This window comes from Ammospiza nelsoni, chromosome 16, assembly GCF_027579445.1.
Source record: "Ammospiza nelsoni isolate bAmmNel1 chromosome 16, bAmmNel1.pri, whole genome shotgun sequence".
In the NCBI taxonomy this organism is placed as follows: Eukaryota; Metazoa; Chordata; class Aves; order Passeriformes; family Passerellidae; genus Ammospiza; species Ammospiza nelsoni.
The window spans coordinates 11,322,222-11,341,756 of NC_080648.1; the positions used below are offsets into that span (position 1 = coordinate 11,322,222).

At 46.0% G+C, this 19,535-nt stretch overlaps 1 protein-coding gene across 2 annotated transcripts in view; it reads right to left on the bottom strand.

Annotated features, from left to right (window-relative positions):
- Positions 1–3,223: 3,223 nt before the first annotated feature.
- Positions 3,224–19,535, bottom strand: part of KLHL3 (kelch like family member 3) — a 49,197-nt gene continuing 32,885 nt past the window's right edge. For both annotated transcript variants that reach the window (XM_059483388.1, XM_059483389.1), the window contains 7 exons: positions 17,153–17,270; positions 16,255–16,452; positions 15,262–15,363; positions 12,305–12,433; positions 8,474–8,614; positions 8,120–8,263; positions 3,224–7,879 (listed from right to left, as the gene is read on the bottom strand). In XM_059483388.1, coding sequence (XP_059339371.1) covers positions 7,851–7,879; positions 8,120–8,263; positions 8,474–8,614; positions 12,305–12,433; positions 15,262–15,363; positions 16,255–16,452; positions 17,153–17,270 — 861 coding nt within the window. In that variant the 3' untranslated portion in view covers positions 3,224–7,850. The remainder of the gene's footprint in view (positions 7,880–8,119; positions 8,264–8,473; positions 8,615–12,304; positions 12,434–15,261; positions 15,364–16,254; positions 16,453–17,152; positions 17,271–19,535) is intronic.

Below are 19,535 nucleotides of genomic sequence, written 5' to 3' on the forward strand. Positions count from 1 at the left end.
GCACCCTGGCTGCATCCAGCCCCTCAGTGCATCCTGCTGCCACAGGATTGCACTGGGGACCATCACATTCCAGCATCACGTTCCTGCAGCCAGCACCTGAGGCTGCAATATTTGTCCATAAACAAACATATCAAATGCTGGAACTCATTAGACACAGAATAGCTTTTCAAGAAAATATCCATCTCCAAGCACAGGTGAAGCCAAGAGAAATCTGTGGTGCTGTATCCTCAGTGCATCATCTCCCTCTAGGAAAATATCCCAGAATTTTTTCATCCTACGGCATGACCATCAGAGATGCAGAGACGAAGCACAAAGGAGAGAACACAAGAATTCCCTGTGACCTGGCACAGGTGCCACCACCAACCCTGCCAAACACCCCAATGTGTGCCAGGGAGCCCCCATGGGGCTGAGAGCTCCCCCTGCTTTGTGGCTGCCCTTTCTGCTGCAGCTCCATCCTCACCCACCCTGCTCTCCTTTGGTTTGGGGTACGATGTCCTGTGGAACCTGCTCTGCCAAATCCTCCTCGTAGTGGGCACAGCTTCCCACAGCAGCTCCACAGAAACCAGACTTGTGTGCACCTGCTGGGACAGGGGTTTGGGGACCAGCTGGGTGTGTGCAGCACAGCAGCTCCACAGAAACCATCCCCTGCTAGAACAAGGGGTTTGGGACCAACTGAATTTATACCTCACAGCAGCTCTCACAGAAACCAGCCCCTGACTGCACCTTCTGGGACAAGGGTTTTGGGACCAGCTGGGTGTCTGAGGTATTTCTTGCAGAGAATAATGGGACACAGCCCAGAACAGGGATCAAAGCTTCCCTGCTTTCCCAGGCTGAAGGGATGGGTACAAGCGAGCAGCCAACTCCTGTGCTTCAACCAATTGATGGCATTAAGTCATCAAGCAGGTGATCCTGCTTTAAGTCACTTGCTTCCACCTGACTTCCCACCTTTTTTTTTTATTTAACTAAGATTGTAAAGATATTGGTTTCATTTTGTGTTAGATAGGCCAAGCTACTCCCAGTGTCACATATGCTTTGAAAAATAAAAGCATGTTTTATGTTCAAGATACAGCTATTAAAAACAACTTATTTAACAAGTAACTCGACTGATTTTTGAGACATAAATCCTTGCTCTTGCAGGATTTTAAAGCCCCTTTTTCTTGGGTTGTCCATGGGTTGAGACTAGACCATAGTGCACCACGTATCCTGCAGCATCTTCTCTATCCTAAGTCAAAGATGAGGAGCATTTTAAGAATAATAAGTTATAATAAGTGACAAAATATTGTAGAAAGAATATAATGTAACAAAGTATAAGAAAAACATTGAAAAGTAACATTTAAACCTCTTGTGGTTGGGTAAGAAGAACAGATCCGTTGGGACAGATACTCATACTTCAAAGGGCCCTTTCAGAAGTCTTACTAAATGGAGGAAAAAATCCCTCTAGCATTTAAGACCAGTAATTCACTGAGCAATGTGCTTAGCAGAGGCTGTAGAGGTTTGCAGTGAAAGAAGGAGGAGGCTCATGATAACATATTTTGTAAATCAAGGCCAAATCAAATGCATTGAGTCTCAGCAGCTGTGCCAATTAAATCTCATTCAATTTGCTGAACAAGAACGTTAACATTAATCACTTTGGCAAATTTCTTAGAATATTTCGTGTCACTGAGTAGTTAAGTGATTTTGAGCCTGTTTGCAGTGCAGAATAACATTTTGTGAGGCAATATCATCAGTCACTGAGCAACTGTGGGATGCTTTGGGAACCCTGGGTGGCTCTTAGCAATGTTTCTGTAGTGGTCCTTTGCCTCCTAGAGGCTTTTTCAAAAGTATCCAACAGATTCTGTTATTTTTTAACTGCAGTTTTCTCTGCCATCCACCCTTAGCACAGCCAAAGAACAAGATTCCAGCCAGAGCAGAGGCAATTTTGCCATCTGAACCCTCCACAGCCACATCCCACCTCCAACTCAGATCATCAGTGCAGCTCAGGGACAGGGACACAGGGAATTCCTCTTTGGCCTTATTTATTCACAAACGGACAGATTCATCTTTGGCCTCATTTATTCACAAATGGACAGGTTCATCTTTGATCAGGTGTTGGAATTTCCATAGCTGAAGTTGTTGGAGTTTCCTGCCCTACCTCTGATTCCGGTTCCAGATGACTCAGGCACCAAATCACAAAACCTTTCTGCAGCAGAGGAGGCTTCATCACACCCTGGGTTATTCCAGCATGTGTGACACCCAACAGCAAAGAGAGGAGCTGCTCCTCTGACCTTAGAACCTCTCTGGGGGAGTCTTCCCCATTTTCTTTCCTTTCCTCACTGCAAAACCCTGACCCTTCTGAGGTGAATGAGGCAAGGTGGCAGCTACTGCTATACAGTTTCTGCCCTGTCAAGGGTGAAATGTAGGGTGGAAAACATGCCCAAAGGTGAAAATATAAGATTGGTGATATATAATATAAGGTGAAAAAAAGAAACAATAATAGCAGAAAAAAAATCAGGCAGCAAAGTCAAGGTAGTGAGATTTCTCCCTGGATTGCCAAGGCTTTTCTTTAGCTGCAGGTTCATAGATTCATCAGTTTAAACATGAATAAAAAGGAGCCAGCTGCACAAGAGAAAAGTCATTTTGAAATGAAATCAGGAATAATTGCAAAGTCCCCCAGCTGCCTAGAGCAACCCACAATATGTCATTCATTATCTGTGTATCAGGTAATTAAATTTCAGGATCCCACATGGTAGATTTGATGTTGTACATTGGTATTAACAGACAAGGGAGGCACAAGGAGCATTTCTGGAAAACCAAAGAGCTCAGTGAGACTTTTTGTGAGCATAAAGCAGCATGAGTTGGGTGGCTTGGCTAATGTGTTATTTTATGGTGTTATTAAGAAATATTGAGCCCTTGGTGCTAAACTTTTTGCATTTCTCTCTTCCCAGTTGCATTCCCTAAAAGTTTCTGTCTTCTACCAGCCATGCCCTGAACCAAGGGCTTCCCCAGCCCCAGGAGAAATGCTTTTAACTTGCCTTGGAAAAGGAGCAGAGCAGAATCTGGGACAGATCATCAGAGCAGCATCTCAGCATCAGCACGTGTGAGTGCCACCACCCCACAGCAAGGGGCAGAGTGACCCAGGGCTGGCATCTGCTGTGATTAAATAGGGGACAAATAAAGCCATGTGGAATGATGAGATTGCTCCTCATTGTCAGAAGTCAATAAAGTCAAATCAGACCCAGAAAAGTTTCATTAGTCCAGTTTTTATTCAAATTAAATGATGGGGAACTACAGTGTGATTTTCTTTCATAATAGAAATATGTCAGTGAAGAATGTTTGTTGAGTTGTTCGTCGCTCTGGACAAGACAGCTGTCAAGAGAGTTACTTTGCAAAGTCCTTTGTCCTCCACACTCATGCAAAAAAAAATCTTTAATTTAAAAAATTAGCTTAAACAGTCAACCAACTTGTTAGAGTATACTGTCAGCTACTGAACCAAAGTAGTCTGGTTTACAAAACCAAAATTTTTTCACACCCAAGTAAATTACTTCACAATCATTCATTACCCTTGAGGGTCTTTATACATAAAATATACAAATTAAAATTATCAATATTTATTTATTATCACTGAAGAGGAAAATAATTTATAAATCCATAAACAAAGATAAAGGAGGATGAAAAAAGTGGATGAGCCCATATTCAGACCATAATATCTAGTACACTCCCAAACACTGCAGCTTTGAGCAACAATGCTCACATGAAAGTGATTTTTGGGCATGATGTGGGCAAAGGGGGCAACTGCTTTGACAATATATAAATAATGAATCCCAAAGGTTAAGACCAAGCTGCATTCATCTGTTGAACCATCACAGTAGCCTGATATACAGCATTTATCCTTTGAGCCATCATTGGTTGATGAACAGGCACCACACCTCGCTGGATATTAAGGATTTTGGTCTCCAAACACTGTAAACCAGAGAAGAGTATTAAACTTTCATGGTGGTGACATGCAAACACTGCCAAGTGTATTTATGGTAATTACTTGTTGTACACATCCATAAAAAGACACTGTTTGGATAAACTGAATGAACTGAAAATTTATTTTAAACACCCCCAATTTATCTATTAGGCACCAATGGAAAAGATGGACTTCGTTCAGACTTGTTTAAACAACAGCTTGCTTGAGTTAAATCTGCTGCAAGCCCAGCAGGGTGTGCACCACACATGATGCTCTTGGGGCTGGGGCTCATCCTCGGGGCTTTTCTGCAGCAGCAAAATCCCCTTGAGGAAACCCTGGGCCAGAAACCCACAGGAGTCAAGCACAGGGTGACCCCAAAAAGAGATTACAACAGAATGAAGCTGAGGAAAGTGTTCATATTCACCAAGGACCAACATGAGGAAGAGGTTAAAGTTTGGTCTGTAAAGCTTTTACTAAAACTCCTGCAATGATTTGTCTGATTTTGGCATTCTGGGGGTTGTGCCCAGGCTGTTGTGGGCAGTATCTCTGTCTTCAAGCAGCTCATGCAGGAGCCAAGAAACAGAACCACCAAGTGACAGCTTGTCCCCCAAACTGCCCAGGAACCAAACTCATGGCACGAGGAAATTAAATCAGGGTATTGGAATCATTGTAAAATAACCAATAATCTAAGGGCCTACTGGTGACTGAGGTAATGGGTCTGAATTTATCTCATAATGTGGAACCCAGGCTGTCCTTCTAACATTCAAACCAACACAGCAGCTACCCCAGATCTTCCTTACAACATGGCATTTCTTGTGCAGAGAACATACAGAGTCACACCTACACCACAGCCAGCAGAAACCACACTGGAGTGCACGAATTAGATCCAGAAACGTCACTGAAGACCATAAAAAGCAATCCAAAAATTATTTTAAATCGTCTTATAAAAATATTTACAATAAAATTTGTTAGTACTAATGCTACGTTTTCAGTCCTAGAAAAAGGCAATCTGTAAAGGATCTGGCTCAGGTGCTCAAAATGAACAATACAAACACGAAACCACACATCAAAGACAAATTCCAAAAGCATTTTGGGGGTGGGGGGGCACAGCTGGTTCATCACGCGTTGTTTGTATTGCATAGCTGGAGAACGAGGTCACTTGACTTGCATAACACTGCAACGTTTGGGAAGGAAGGGAGGGAACAGCACGAGATGCACTGGCTGGGCTGGGAACAGCATCCCCCACCCCCGGCAAGGGCTGTGAGTCCTAGCCCTGTCCAGCATGCCAGCTCCGGGCCAGCACTGGGCAGAAATGCCATTTTACAAGAGCAGAGAACCACCAAAACCTAGTAATTAAGAAAGGTCTGTGAACAGATGGAGAGCAGGGGATAAAATTATCCCACCTCCAGTTGTACCCACTTTGCCCACCTGACAAACACAGCAAATTGCAGCCTTGCCCCTCTCTAGCAGTACCTACCAATTTTTATCTCCAGCCCACATAAACTCATAGTCTCTGGGTAATATTGGCCTCTACTCCAGTGAAGCCAGAGGTGTGAGAATGTTGGCTGGGAGCTGTTCCCAACTGTTGAGCTGCAGCTGGGCTGCACAGTAGCTTATAGAGGAGTTTACTCAGCTTTATGTCTGTACCAGAGGTAACAAGTGCCCAAATGCTCGTCCAGCCTTGTCCAGTCACCTCTGCCTAACAACAGATGCTACCTTGCACTGAAATGCTTTGTTTGTCCCATTTTATCCTTTATTCCCAGGCTGCATGGAAGGGAAGCACTTTTTGGGACAGTGAATTGGAATTGAATTGGAATTCTGTCCCAGCTGAGGCCTCATCACCTTCCTTATGATGCCACCATAAAGGTGCATCTCAGGACTCTGACCCCAAGGCAGCTGCAGTCAGGGGAATATTCCTACTCAGGTCATTCCTACTGGGATGTACATTCCTACTGGGTACATTCCTACTGGGATGTACATTCCTGCCAGGGTACATTCCTACCAGCCTCAATGGCTTTTGCAGTAAGCAACATCTCACAGGAGAGCAGTATGTCACAGTATTGGTTTTGGCACATTTCACTGCAGGTTGTAAAACTCAAAGCAAAAGGTTTAACGGGTATTATGGAAAGGACTAATTTTTTTTTTTATTATTATTTTCAAGACCTCTCAGCTCACATACAGTGGAAGGGTAGCATAAAGAGTAGTAATGCATTTTCTTTAGACAGTTTGCCTTTGTTTGTGAACAAGAACATCCCAAGAGGAGTGGGAGCTACCTCACATTCCCCATGAAGGGAATGCCAGCCCCTCTGCAGGCAGTGACACAACACAGGCAGGGGCTGTTTCTCCACAGTGAGCAGGCACCCATCTAGCATGTAAACACCAAAGAACACATATTTATAGAAGAAACCCACTCCTCTCCAAAAGCAGCACAAGATGATGCAGCTTGGATCCCTCTGAAATAAATTTTTAAGTATTTTTCTCTTCTACTGTCAAAGGTCACACAGAGCAGATCTATGGAGACAGAAACCAGCATAACAGCTCTGGACAGCTGCCCACAACAAAAAGCCTCAGCTGATCTACAAGTGGAAAACAGAAAAAAAACCAAACCCAAACAACAAGAAAAAGAGTAGAGAAAATATTTTTCCTCACTAGTTCCCTTTAGTTGAGGAGCTTTTTGGAGCTCACCTCTGTATGCAGAAGCATGTCAGAGCCCATAGGGAGACACAAAAAGGTATTTTAAAGTCAAACATCTTCTTAAACAGGAAACTTTAAGAATTTGGTATATAAGCAAGACAGGTCTCTTACATATGGATCTAGATTTGTCTGTTTGGAATAATCTTATGAGTTCTTCATACTAATAGAGGAATGCTTTTAGTGAGGGCAAGACTAAAATAGCAATTACAGTGACAGTGATTAGTTAATCTCCCTGCTCTGGAAGCATTAAAACACTGCAGGTATTTTACTTGGCTCATTAATCCCTGCTTGGGTGACAGAGGGCTCTCACTGCACGGAATGTCTCTACATTAATGGCACCATAGGGGTTTTTTTTAACATCTAAATGCTCTATTATGAAATGGCATTGAGATGCTGGACAGAGCTAGAACTGAAGCTTTCAGCACAGCTGAAAAGTGTGGGTTGGGAACATTTTCTATTCAAGCAACACTGGTTTCACAGGAGCAACAAAGCCCGTGGGAGCAGCATGTGTAGTGTTGGGCTGTGGGTGCAGTGTGGCTCAGGTGCAGAGAGCTCAGCCCCAGGGAAGGCACTGCCCAGCAGGTCCCGGCACGCACAGCACACAGCATCCATGGCAAGTAGAAAAACCACATGGTGTTTATTTCCACAAGCATTTCAGGGATACACACAGCAGTCCAGTGGCATGTACAAACGTACGGCTGAGACAGCGTCACACTCGAGCCAGACCACCCTGTTCCAGTCCATTTCTGCTGTTTTTTCTCTGCTGGAACTCAGGAGTTTCCCCTGCCAGTATTAAAGTCCACCCTCCAGGCACAGTGAGTAAGTAGTTCAACCAGCAATGTGCACGGAGCATCAGTAGGGAAGAAATCCAGAAACATTCGTTTTTACTCACATGCCCAAACGTAGCAGTTTTGTTTCACACAAAAAATCCCGTGCCTGCAGTCCAAGCACAGTGTTTATCTCAGGACACATGCCATCGAGAAGAACAGCTGATTGCACCACAGATAACAAGCAACACCTCGTGTCTAGCATGGAACACGTCCCCAGAGGGATTTTCACTTGGCTATGCAATCCACTGCAGAGTGGATGATGCTTGAAACGTATCACTTGTCATGCTAAGACATTAACAGCAATGAGATGGGTCAAGTCAGAGGTCAGTCATCTTCCCAACACCACCTGGCTGGATCCACTTCACTTCTGCTCCTCACATTGGCTTGATCGTGTGTCACAAGGGTTTGTGAATCACAGCCACACCTGTTGTAAGAACAGACAGACACAGTTATGGTGGGAGCAGCTCCTGGGTTGCCACGTGGCTACAATCATCCTGCAAAGCCTAAGGCCAGCAATGAGGAGGTGTCTACCACTTCTGTGAAAGTTCCTCCTACTGAAATCAACGTAAAACATACAAAAAAAGTACAATTAAAGCTTCTGGGGGCACAGCCCTCAAGTTTAGGGATGACCCCACTGCTGCCCACTCTCCCACTGCCTGTTTACCTGCATAACTCCTCCCTGTGCTCATGCTGGTTGGCAACAACGTCCACTTGTCTGTGCTGGGGTTGTAGTACTCCACCGAGGCCAGGTTGCAGGAACCATCATCGCCTCCCACCACGTAGAGGAGACCATTCACAGCACACACCCCTCAAAGCAGAGCACAGATGGTGAGACAGGAGCCAACTCATCCCCCACAGCGAGCTGCTGCCACATTCCGATTCACCCCCAAGCAGATCCCTCAACTCCCATTTTTATCTTCTACAACACTGATCACATACACCACGAGCACACCAATTGCATCAAAAACCACACACAGACAACCGAGCCAACCACCACAGAAAGGCTTATCATGGTTACCTGCATTTCTTCTGCACATATTCATGTCTGCTACTTGCTTCCAGGTGTTTGTCCCTGGGTCGTAGACTTCCACACTCTTCCTCACCAAGGGCCCATCGTGGCCCCCGGTGGCGTAGAGCAGCCCACTGAGCACACCAACACCTGCCAAGCACAGCCAGGTCAGCCACAGCACAGGGACAGGGCTGCACATCCCTGCTTCATCCCTGGGCATGGCCTTGGCCTCTCCAAGGCACTTCCAAAAGCATGGCCACATGTGCACCAAGATCACACGGTCAGCTCTGCACCCACCCACCCCGTGGCACCACAGCACCCTGCACAGTAGTGCCTGGCAGATGTCCCCTCCCAGGAAGCTGTCAGGCTATCCGAGACCAGCAGTCTAGTCCCAGGACACTCCTCTGCCCTTATTCCATCTCTTTGCACTGACTTCCTCTCTGCCTCCCACCCCTCTTAGTTTCCATCTGCCTCATATTTTCCACCATGGGACCCTCTGCTTTTAGCCTGATTCCCCTTCCAGGCCATTTGTTTTTCCTGCTGCCATTGTGACACACAACTTCATCCCTTGGATGATGTTGCTCTCCTCAACAATTTATAGCTCTTGAAGCTGCCACCTGGTTCCTCTCCTCCCACTCCCACCCCAAAACCTGGCAGCACGTGGCACAGACAAGGTGCCGCCAATGCCACCTTCTCAGCCATTTTTGAAGGCCCCTGGCCACTGTGGGAATGATAGGGTTCTTAAAGCTACTTCTGCCTAATATTAAGTAAATTAGTTAATTAAAATGTTCACCAATCCATGAGAGTTAAAACTTTCAGCAACATATCTTTGTTAATAGGTTCAAAGGCCTCTATTAAAATTAACAAGGTGGGATGTTAGTAAAACAGAAACAGATCTGAATCACATCATTTCAACCATGGGCATTAACCAGTGTGCAGGGAGGGGTCCTGCCAGGCTGATAGCAACAGGTTTTTGACTTGGTGTCCCCGTGCAAGGATCTCTCCTGGTCAGGAAAGGAGAAGGCAGGAACAGCTGCTGAGCCAGAGAACAGGCACCACTGAGGCTCTGCAGCTCCATCAGGAGCATCCCCATCTGGGGACAGGTACACAGGTACAGCGTCACCTCTCCCGTCTCCAAATTATCTTAGCCTGCTACTGCTGGGTTTGGTTTTGGGCCAGCCATCTCGCACTGTACCAGGAGGTGCTGAAATCCTAATATGACATTGGGACTCATGGTTCACCTCTGGCAAACATACAATTAATCTCTAACTGCCATAAATATCCACATTACTGGGCCACATCCTTGGTGTGGTTGAAGTACTCCAACATGCAGGACTTGGGAAGAGCAGAACACATCCACATGTGTGTCCTGGCTCCTGAGCTGGAGCAGCTGTCTCCCAGGTCACTGGGAAATGGAAAATCACTTAACTGCATGTGAGCCCAGCAGCCTGGCTGTGCAGCACCTTGGCATTTGATTATATTCAGCTGTTAGTGGAAATCTTATACTTGTAAGAAATAATTTAATGAGTAAACTAATTTAGCAGCAAGAGAATAAAAGAGTCAGAAATGCTCAAGCTTTTTCCCATTAAACTGCCTCCTTGTGCAGTGAGACAGGGCATGCAGGGACAGGGGAAGTGAACCACACAGCTGGTCCAGCAAACCCTGGAATGTTCAACAAACGTGCAGATGTGGCACCTGGGGATGTGGTTTAGCATGAACATGTCAGTGCTGGGTTAACAGTGGGACCTGATGATCTTAAAGGTCATTTCCAATCTAAAAAAAATTATGATTCTACAAAAGCTGGGCAGAACCTGCAGATCCCCTCAGCCCCAGTGCCTCCAGGGACTTGGGGACACCTGTCCCCAGCCCCACTAGATGTCAGCACAGGGAGAGCAGAGCACGGTGTCATTGCTGGGGCTGGACAGCAGACTGTGCTGCAGCACTGCTGGTGGCAGTGGCACTGGACAGTCCCCTCCATCCCTGCTGCAGGGGCCTCTGCAGGACAACCAGAGCCTGAGGAGCTCAGCTGTCAGGTGGGGACAGAAAACTGCCAAGTTTGGCAGGGGAGTATGAGCATTCCTAACAAAGGACTTGGCTACATGGAGAAACACTTGTAAAGCAGCACTCAGAGTGTTTCCAACAAAGACAGCTCACTAAAACCCATCTCACTACAGCCACAGAATTCTTGCTGTTTCAACACACTGCCAGCAATAGGAGAAACTCATTCTGCTCTCCTGGAAGGCTGCACTGGACTAGGTTTAAGCATCAAGCAGATACCACATACCTTTTCCACAGAACTCAAACCAACAGTGTGTCCATATTTACCTCACCTGGAGCTACAGAAAAGATACTGGAGTGAGGAGAGAGACACAGGGTGTAGAGAGCAGCCTCAACCTGCCCAGCTCAAAAGGGAACTCCCACCACAGCGTAACCTGCAGGGCCATTTCAGCCCCAAAGGGCAGCCCCTAGGCTTTCCTGTGGGTTCCTGCACAATTCAATATCAGGGAGGACTCACAGCACACACTGAGCATTAAGATCAACAATGACAAATGCCCATTCTCCTGAAGATGATTTTAATGCAGTGGATAAGAGCTCTTCTCCCTTTCAGAGAGGAACAATCACAAAGAAGACAAATTACTACCTGGCCCAAGATCATGTAGGAAATTAGAAACCATCAAGACTAGAATCCAATCATTTCACAACAGATCCTTTCCTCTAATACTCCAGATCACCAGCTCTTGCAAAAAATCAACTAAAAACTAGCTAAGAAGGGAAAATCTGAGATTACTTTTATTATCCTACACACTGTGCAAATGAGGGGGAAAAGGGAAAACCACGAGGTCACAGGATACAAATCATGTGAACAGCACAAACTACCAAAACACCCAGTGCAAACAACTAAATAACTATTTACTGCAATACAACAAGCCACGAGAGCTGCTGAAAGATTCCAAGCCATTACATTTTCACCCCTCATGGGAAGCAGGGCACACAAGAGGTGGCACTTGCAAGCCCAGCAATGGAAAATCTCACTTTCCCTCCCTGTGTGTGAGCAGAGCAGGCGGTGTGTCACGGACATATTTTATGAAAAATCCTTTTCCTAGGATCTTTTCTCCTGAGAAGCTGAGAGGCCTCAGAAACGAAATGTAAACAATGATCATCTATTGCTGTGGAATGCAACAGGTGCATCTGTGATTGGTCTCATGTAGTTGTTTGTGATGGTGTTCACAGGGGTCTTATGTTGAAGGAAGAGACAAGGATTTGACTGCATATTTCAGAAGACTTGATTCATTATTTTATGATATATATTACATTAAAACTGTACTAAAAGAATAGAAGAAAGGGTTTCATCTCAGAAGGCTAGCTAAGCTAAGAATAGAAAGGAAAGAAGAATAACAAAGGTTTGTAGCTCCAACACTGTGTCCAAGCCAGCTGGGCTGTGATTGGCCATTAATTATAAACATCCAACATGGGCCAATCACAGATGCACCTGTTGCATTCCACAGCAGCAGATAACCGATGTTTACATTTTGTCCCTGAGGCCTCTCAGCTTCTCAGGAGAAGGAAAGATTTCTCATAAAAAGATGTCTGCGACAGTTGTTCTTAATTAACAGCCAATCACAGTCCAGCTGTCTCAGACTCTCTGGTCAGTCACAAGATTTTATTACCATTCCTTCCTGATGAAATCCTTTCTTCTATTCTTTTACTGTCATTTTGCTATATCACTTTCTTTTAACATAATATATAACATAAAATAATAAATCAGCCTCCTGAAAGAGTCAAGATTCTCATCTCGGGGCTGCCTGCAAAGCCCACAGTGGAGCCCGTGCCGAGCAGTACCTGCCCCGCTGCGCCGCGTGCTCATGTCAGCCACGTAGGTCCACTCGTTGGTGGCGGGGTTGTACTGCTCCACCGTGCTCAGGCACTGCCGCGACGCGCCGTCGTAGCCGCCCACCGCGTACAGCTTCCCTGCAACACACACGGGAAAGGTGACGGCTCCCCATGCTGGCAAGGGTGCACGTGTGGCGACAAAGTCCCACAGATATGCCTGGCAGAAAGACTTTTGAATGTAGAGTCTCATGGAGGAATAGAGATGGAAGCAAGTTTTCATGTAGAAGGAAAGAATTGCTGAGACGGTCTTACCGGATAACCAAGGAGGAAAAGAGTGTGTTAGTTAGGAAGGGTTTTTATGGCTTAGAGAAAAAGATAAACCCACCTCTATGACTTGGAGAAAAGGATAAACCCACCTCTATGACTTAGAGCAAAGGATCAACCCACCTCTAGGACTTAGAGCAAAGGATAAACAAGAAGATGTTTTCACCAAGCAGAAAGATAGCACAGACAAACAAGTCAGCAAATGTTGCAGGTATAAAAATGGTCTCAGAATTTTCCACTGCGAGAAAACTGAAAAACAACTTCTGGCTTGAACTGTGACATACTTTTAGCCGTTGGAGAACAGTAACATGAATATGGTAATTTTAGCAGTTATGATAGGCTATAGATAAAAGTTAAGGTATCGATTGGTTCTACTGTATTAAGATGCTCAGGAAAGAAAAGTATATAATGCAAGGTAACCAAAAATAGCTCCAGGCCTGCCTGCAGCTGGAGCTGACAGCTGTAGGCACAGGCTCTGTCACCCATGACCCTGATCTGCTGTAACCTCTTGGATGTAATAAACTGCATTTTGAAGAGCTGCCTGGAGTCCCACATCTCTATTCTTACACAGCCAGGCTCACCCACAGGCACAGCCAGCCCTGCCTCAGGTGGTTCTAGGGGACATGTCTAAACCTGTCACTGTCATATTTTCTGAAAAATCCCTTTGCCAGGATTTCTTCTCCTGGGAAGCTTAGAAACCTCGGAGAAAAATGAAAATAATATTTTCTCATTTGCTTCTGCCGTGTTTTGCTGCTTTGGAATGTGGTCTGGAGATTGTTTATCCAACAGGTGTTTGATTGGCTTCATGTGAATTGTTTTCACTTTATGACCAATCACAGCCAGCTGGGTCAGGACTCTGGAAGCAGTAACGAGTTTTCATTATTCTTTGTAGCCTTCTGTCTGTATCCTTTCTCTACTCTTTAGTAAAGTTTTAGTATGGTATTCTTTAATATAATGTCATATCATAAAATAAGCTCGACAAACATGTAGAAAAATTCTAACCTAAATTTTTGCACAAAACCTAGAAATAATATAAATTCTCAATCAATGACAGCAAAATCTGGCCATGAATGAGCTGTGCAATTTTCTGCATGCACAAGACTCCCACCAGCAGTTATCTTCAGCCTCAGGCTTTTGCATCCTCCTGATTCTGGATGTTTGCAAGTCTCCAAGAACAGGCTGGCTCTTTTCTTTCTCCCTCAGGCCCACTCATGGCCTCTTTCTGCATCTTCCTGTCTCTAGGAACATTTCAAACTCTTACTTGTGCTGTTGGTCCTGCCTGGGTTTTGTCAGTGAATCAGACAAGAGTGCCAATCTAGGCAAGACAAGATCAATTTCCCTGGCTGACATAGGTTATTAGGTACTTTCAGTGTATAATTGATCATCAGATCAATTTTTGTCACATTCAGATGAACCCTGTGGATTAACTGCAGGCTGCAGCTTGTTCCCCACACCAGTGTGATCAGCTCTTGTGCCCATCACATGCCCTTATTATTTTTATCATGGACTCCAACATATGCAACACTTACTTGTGTTTTCAAAAAAAGGAAAGGAAAAGGATTTCATGAGTCTCCAGTAGAAAATGCATCTCTCAGGTCCATATTTAATACTTTTTCTGCATTCAAGTCACTTGAATAAATTCCAATGACTGATAGCAGCCCAGCACTTCCCAAGCATGGGCCAATTTTGAAGGAGGTGCTTCTTAAACATGCAAATTTAAGTTACTGACCACTATTTATTTTGACTTTATCTCCCTTGTTCTTCTCACATAAACATATTTCATGTACACTAACATATTCCATGTACTTCCCACTCAAACAGGTCCAACCAAAGCACTGTAAATCATGGTTTATATGGTTTATAATAAGTCTTGTGCCAAAGCTGCTCTGCACTAAGGAAAGTGCTATGCCACACTAAAGACAAGTTCAAATAGAGCCTTTCACTTGCTTCAGAATAGATTTTGTAAAGGAATAAATGATTCCTACTTAAACTTTTCATTCTCCAGAGTCCAAACCGAGCTGCTCAGCTCCAGCTGCCCCAAGTTTGGTGCTGACCCAGAGGTGCCAGCAGCTGCCACCCTCCTGCCCAGCCTCCCACCCTGCTCTGAGCTGCCACAGCCTGTGCTGTCATCACCCCTGCTCATTCAGGAACCCCAGCAGAGCTCTGCCTGATGTCAATAAACACAGGTTTTAGTATTCCTGTCAAACCACCAGCCTGGGGCTGTGGGACAAACTCTGTTGCTGTTGCTCTGGCTGAGCAGATTTTCCATGATGGGTATTCCATCCACGCAGCATCTGCCAGCAGCAGCAGCATCACACAGCACACAGCAGTGCTGGCTCTCACCAGCCAGAACCAGCCCAGCAGAATTAGGATTCAAAGAAACCTGCACATACCTGATTGCATTCACAGGAGGCATGGGCTATTCTGATACAGGTCTGAGGCTCTTGGAAAGCTACACATGATTTTTCACCAAGATAAAGAGGAGAATGGAAAAAGTTGCAGCAATTACATCATATAAAATCAATCTTTCCCAACTGGGGTAGGGAACAGTTCTTGCCATTCCCTCCTACTGCACTTAACCATTCAGGCTTCTGTTTGACAAGTAACATTTGCTTGATGGAAATGGCTGCTCATTTTCTTACCCTCCACAACTCCAACTCCAACACTGCTTCTTCTTGTGTTCATGGGAGCCACAAAAAACCACTCATTGGTTTTATAGCTATAGGCCTCAACTGATGCCAGACCTAGTTAAAAAGGGGATACACAGGTTTTCTAATTAAAAAAAAAGAGAAGAAAAAAAGATTGGTGTTGCACTTTCATCTGCCTTCCACCTCCTCCCAAGCCCGTAATTCCCACCATGCTCCTGCAATCCCACTTCCTAACACCCTGCCTTTCAGGCTGGGACCAGCATGGCAATGCCACTTCTTCAGTGGCTGGGAAAACTGTTACCCCATCACCTCTGTCCTGGGACTGCTGCCCCTCCAATGTGCTGAGGCCACCAAGGTGAGCAGAGTCCAAATTCCAAGCCCAAAAGCCCCACATCCTTTCAAGCATTCCAAAACATCCATGCAAAGGTTTAAAAATTCCCCCAGCCCCTGCTGCAATAGTTAGTTCAGGGCTTAACCAAGTGGCAGAGCTTTACAGCAGAGGCAGAGGTGTGAATCTAAACACGCAGCCATGCCAAGACAAATCCCTGTAAGATTCCTTGCTAGTATTTTATTCATGTTGCTATGAAAAATTTAACTGAAACAAGGAAAAAAATCCCTTTTCAGCCCAGAAAAAGCTTAATCACACAGAGAATGAGGCTGAAAGAACTGTATCACAGTTCTAAAAATAAGAAGAAAGAAAATAATAAAGGGTGCGATTCTCTGCAATATAATAATTTTGGTTTACTGCAGAGAAATAGGGAAAACAATAAGGAAAAGAAAATAAGGGTGAGATTCTCTGCAACTACTGACAGGTCAGAACGTGCACATGGATAGTTACAACACACACCAAACCCCATTTCTGGCTCCCTCTCTACAGAACCCCAGGGGAAGAGCACAAGAACCACTCTAAGGCTCTACAATCTCTGCAGGGCCTCCAAAAACCCTTTTGCCAGGCCAGGCAGTGCCTGGTGCTTGCCCAGCACCTACCAGTGCTGCCATCAAAGCCTCCCACGGCGTAGAGGAGGTCGTTGAGCACGGCCGCGCCCAGCGTGCTGCGCCGCTCCTGCATGCTGGCGATGGACGTCCACTGGTCCTTGGCGCCGTCGTACACGTCCACCGTGCGCACCCGCAGCGAGCCATTGAAACCTCCCACGGCATAGACACTGCCAGCCATGAACACCACGCCTGGAAAGGGGAGAGGGGGTCACAGCAAGCCCTCTGGAGCTGCCCACATGCTGCCACCAGGGTGTGAAAGGCGGCGGGGGAGAGCGGAATGCGGGTCGATGTCAATCGGCGTTTTCTGCCGGTTAATGCCGAGCGTGATAAAACATGCGTGTCATGTGGGAGGTGGAATGCACATGAAAACATGGCAGCACAAGGCACAGATGGAGCTCACACCTGAGTGAGTAATTCTGTGAGCCAGAGGGAACACCAAATGGTGAGCCACATTCACAGCCCTGTCAGATGTTTTCAGCTTAAAGATCTGCTCTCCATCACCCACTCCTCCGCACCAAGAGGGACTGACTCAGCTCCTTTGATTTTCACTAGGAAACCAGCAAGAAAAGCTGGACCCCTGTGGGCTGCCAAGACAGCAACAGGGGAGGAGGAGGGGAAACACTGATGGAGGAATAGCCAGGAGAGAGAGATGAGGAAGGGGAGACAGTGGGAGGGCTGACAGGCAGGAGCAGCCCCACTAGACAGCAGGACATCCACCTAAACAAGAAAGGAAAGATGGCTGTAGGGAAAAAAGAAGGCATGGCAAAAAGAAAGAGCTGCTTGAGGCCAGAGGCAAATAGGAAGCTAAAGGGAGGACTAAGGACATTTATCCGGAGCTGAAGAGCTGCATTAGGGAAACAAAGAAGGTGGCAGCAAAAGTTCCCTTTACCTGCTCTGCATCTCCGTGAGGGAAGCTCAGCGACCTGATCCCACCGCTCCTCCTCAAAGTCATAGCACTCCACACTGCGAATGGCTTTGGGTGCTTGCCCACCCACCACAATCATCACCTGCAGGGGGAAGAGGAGAGCTAGAAAACCTCAGACATGACCCTGGGCAGCTGGTCTCTGCAGAGAAATCATCACACAACCCGATCAAGAGCAGCTGCCAAAACGTGCTGAAGGTCAGCTGGAAGCCTCTGCAGGGACACTTATTTCAGGCAATTATATTTCAAGGGGGAAAAATTTCTCTCCAATTGAATGCATGCTAAATTTCTCTCCAATTTAATGCATGCTAAATGCCACCCCATTTACCCTTCCTCACTGTGTCCAAGGTGGGCAACTTGCCCAATTTCCCCTTGAAATACAAAACCTTTTGGCACCACAGCATACCCAAGACTCACTGCAAAAGTATTTTTAAGTGAAGAAGATTCCAGCATAATTTCCACTGGCAGCCCACTGTTTAGTCATTATCTCCATGGTGGTGCTAAAAATAATCAATGCCACTCAGCAAATAAACCGTGACAGCTGCGGTGCCACCTGCGCGGAAGGCGACACTCGGGGAAATCACCACAACTGTCACGACCTGGGGGGTCTGGGCTGCTGAAGGATGTGATTTGTCAGCTTCATTAAGGCTTTTGGCTGCCACAGGTACTGCAGGAAATGCAGGAATTAAACCCTGAATTCCTTACAGGTAGGGAAGGGCTATGTCAAGGTGGTCAAGGGCAACCTCAGGAGTGGAAGAACCACACTGCTGGGTCAGGCTAAGGGTTCATCCAGCCCCAGACTCCACTACCAGCAACAGCAAGGGGTGGACACTGATGGGAAAGTGAGAAGATCAGAAGATCTGGGCAGCATGCAGTGTGATCCTTCCCAAATCTGCCCTATCTGCTGCCAGAAGACAAATTCCCCATGGATACGGGTGCCAGGAGCCTGCAGCTCTGCACTCGAGGGTGCCCCATGGCTCTGAGCCCCAGCTGGGCACTGCAAACCAACACCTGCACTGGCAAGCAGCTGGACCTGCACTTGGTTCAGCAAACATTTCATTCAACCCTCCACAGCCATCAGGAGGGAGGATTGGCTCCCCTTACCACAGCAAATCAAACATCACCCAAGACAATCTGATTTTTACAAGGCCAAGGAGCTAGAAACAAGATTATAGGCCTTCAAATATAGATAAAGAGTGGTTGGAAAACTGGCTTTAGCCTCTGCAAGGCAGCCGGGAGTAGCTGAGGGGATAAGATCGTCACTTGGGACACTCAGATAAACTCAACTCCAAGCAAGGTTGCTTTAAAAGTAGAGAGCTAGACAGCAATTTAAAGAATTTGAAGAGCATGGAAATAGTCGCCTGTTTGATCTACAAAGATGAGAACATGATATTAGGAACCAAATTAAGTGTAAATTAACAGCCTGACTATAGTTGTGTAACAGTCTCCCATGGAAGCCACAGGGCTTCATGCGATTACAGAATTAAGGGATTCCACAGCAGACAATAATCCCTCATCAGCAGGACCAACAGGCCAGATGAAAGTTTCTCAGTAACAGGATTGCTGAAAGATCATCACCTCCTTCCCTTTCTTCACAGTTCAAAAGAAGGGAGGAGAAACCTGCAGAAGGATTTGGGTTTGTACTCACAGGTCATGCTATAAAAGATGTTGAGAACCTCTGAACTCACTGATTTGCTGTTCCTTTTATCCTTAACTACTTTAGTCCTTGAACAAGGGCCATGAGGGTCAGCCCTCCATGATAGCCCCAAAGCTGTGCTCTACCAACTTCATCTCAGCCACAGCAGGCAGATAGGACACTGACACACACTGCCACATGCTGCAAAACCATGACTTCTCAAAGGACAGTCCAGTATCCAAACATCAGAAACAGCACAGATCTCACAGACCATCCCACAAAGCAACCTCATTATTGTTTGTGCTTGGAAAAATAACACACTGTGCTTTTGATGTCCTGGAATCTCCAATTGCTTACTAGCACCTTCAGTGGCAGTCTGCTGAGAGACTGTGCCACACTGTGTTTATCTCTGGGGCACAGAGAAAAGCTCCTGTGGTCGTTTTTTTTCTTCACTAATAAAGTGGTGCTGGAGCATCCCACGCCTGCAGGATAAACGTGGGGAGTAACAAGGATTATTTATTCAGTTGCTGCTTTGAGTCCATTGAAATTCACTTCAGACTTCCTGCCCACGGGGCTGGGTGCTGTTTCCTGCTTTCCTGGCTTCTGATTATGGATACAGGAAAGGAAGAGACACCCACTGTGACCTCCTCAGCAGGGCTCCACACGCCCTTACCAGGCAGCAGCACCTCAGGCAGCCCTCCCAGCACTCCAGCA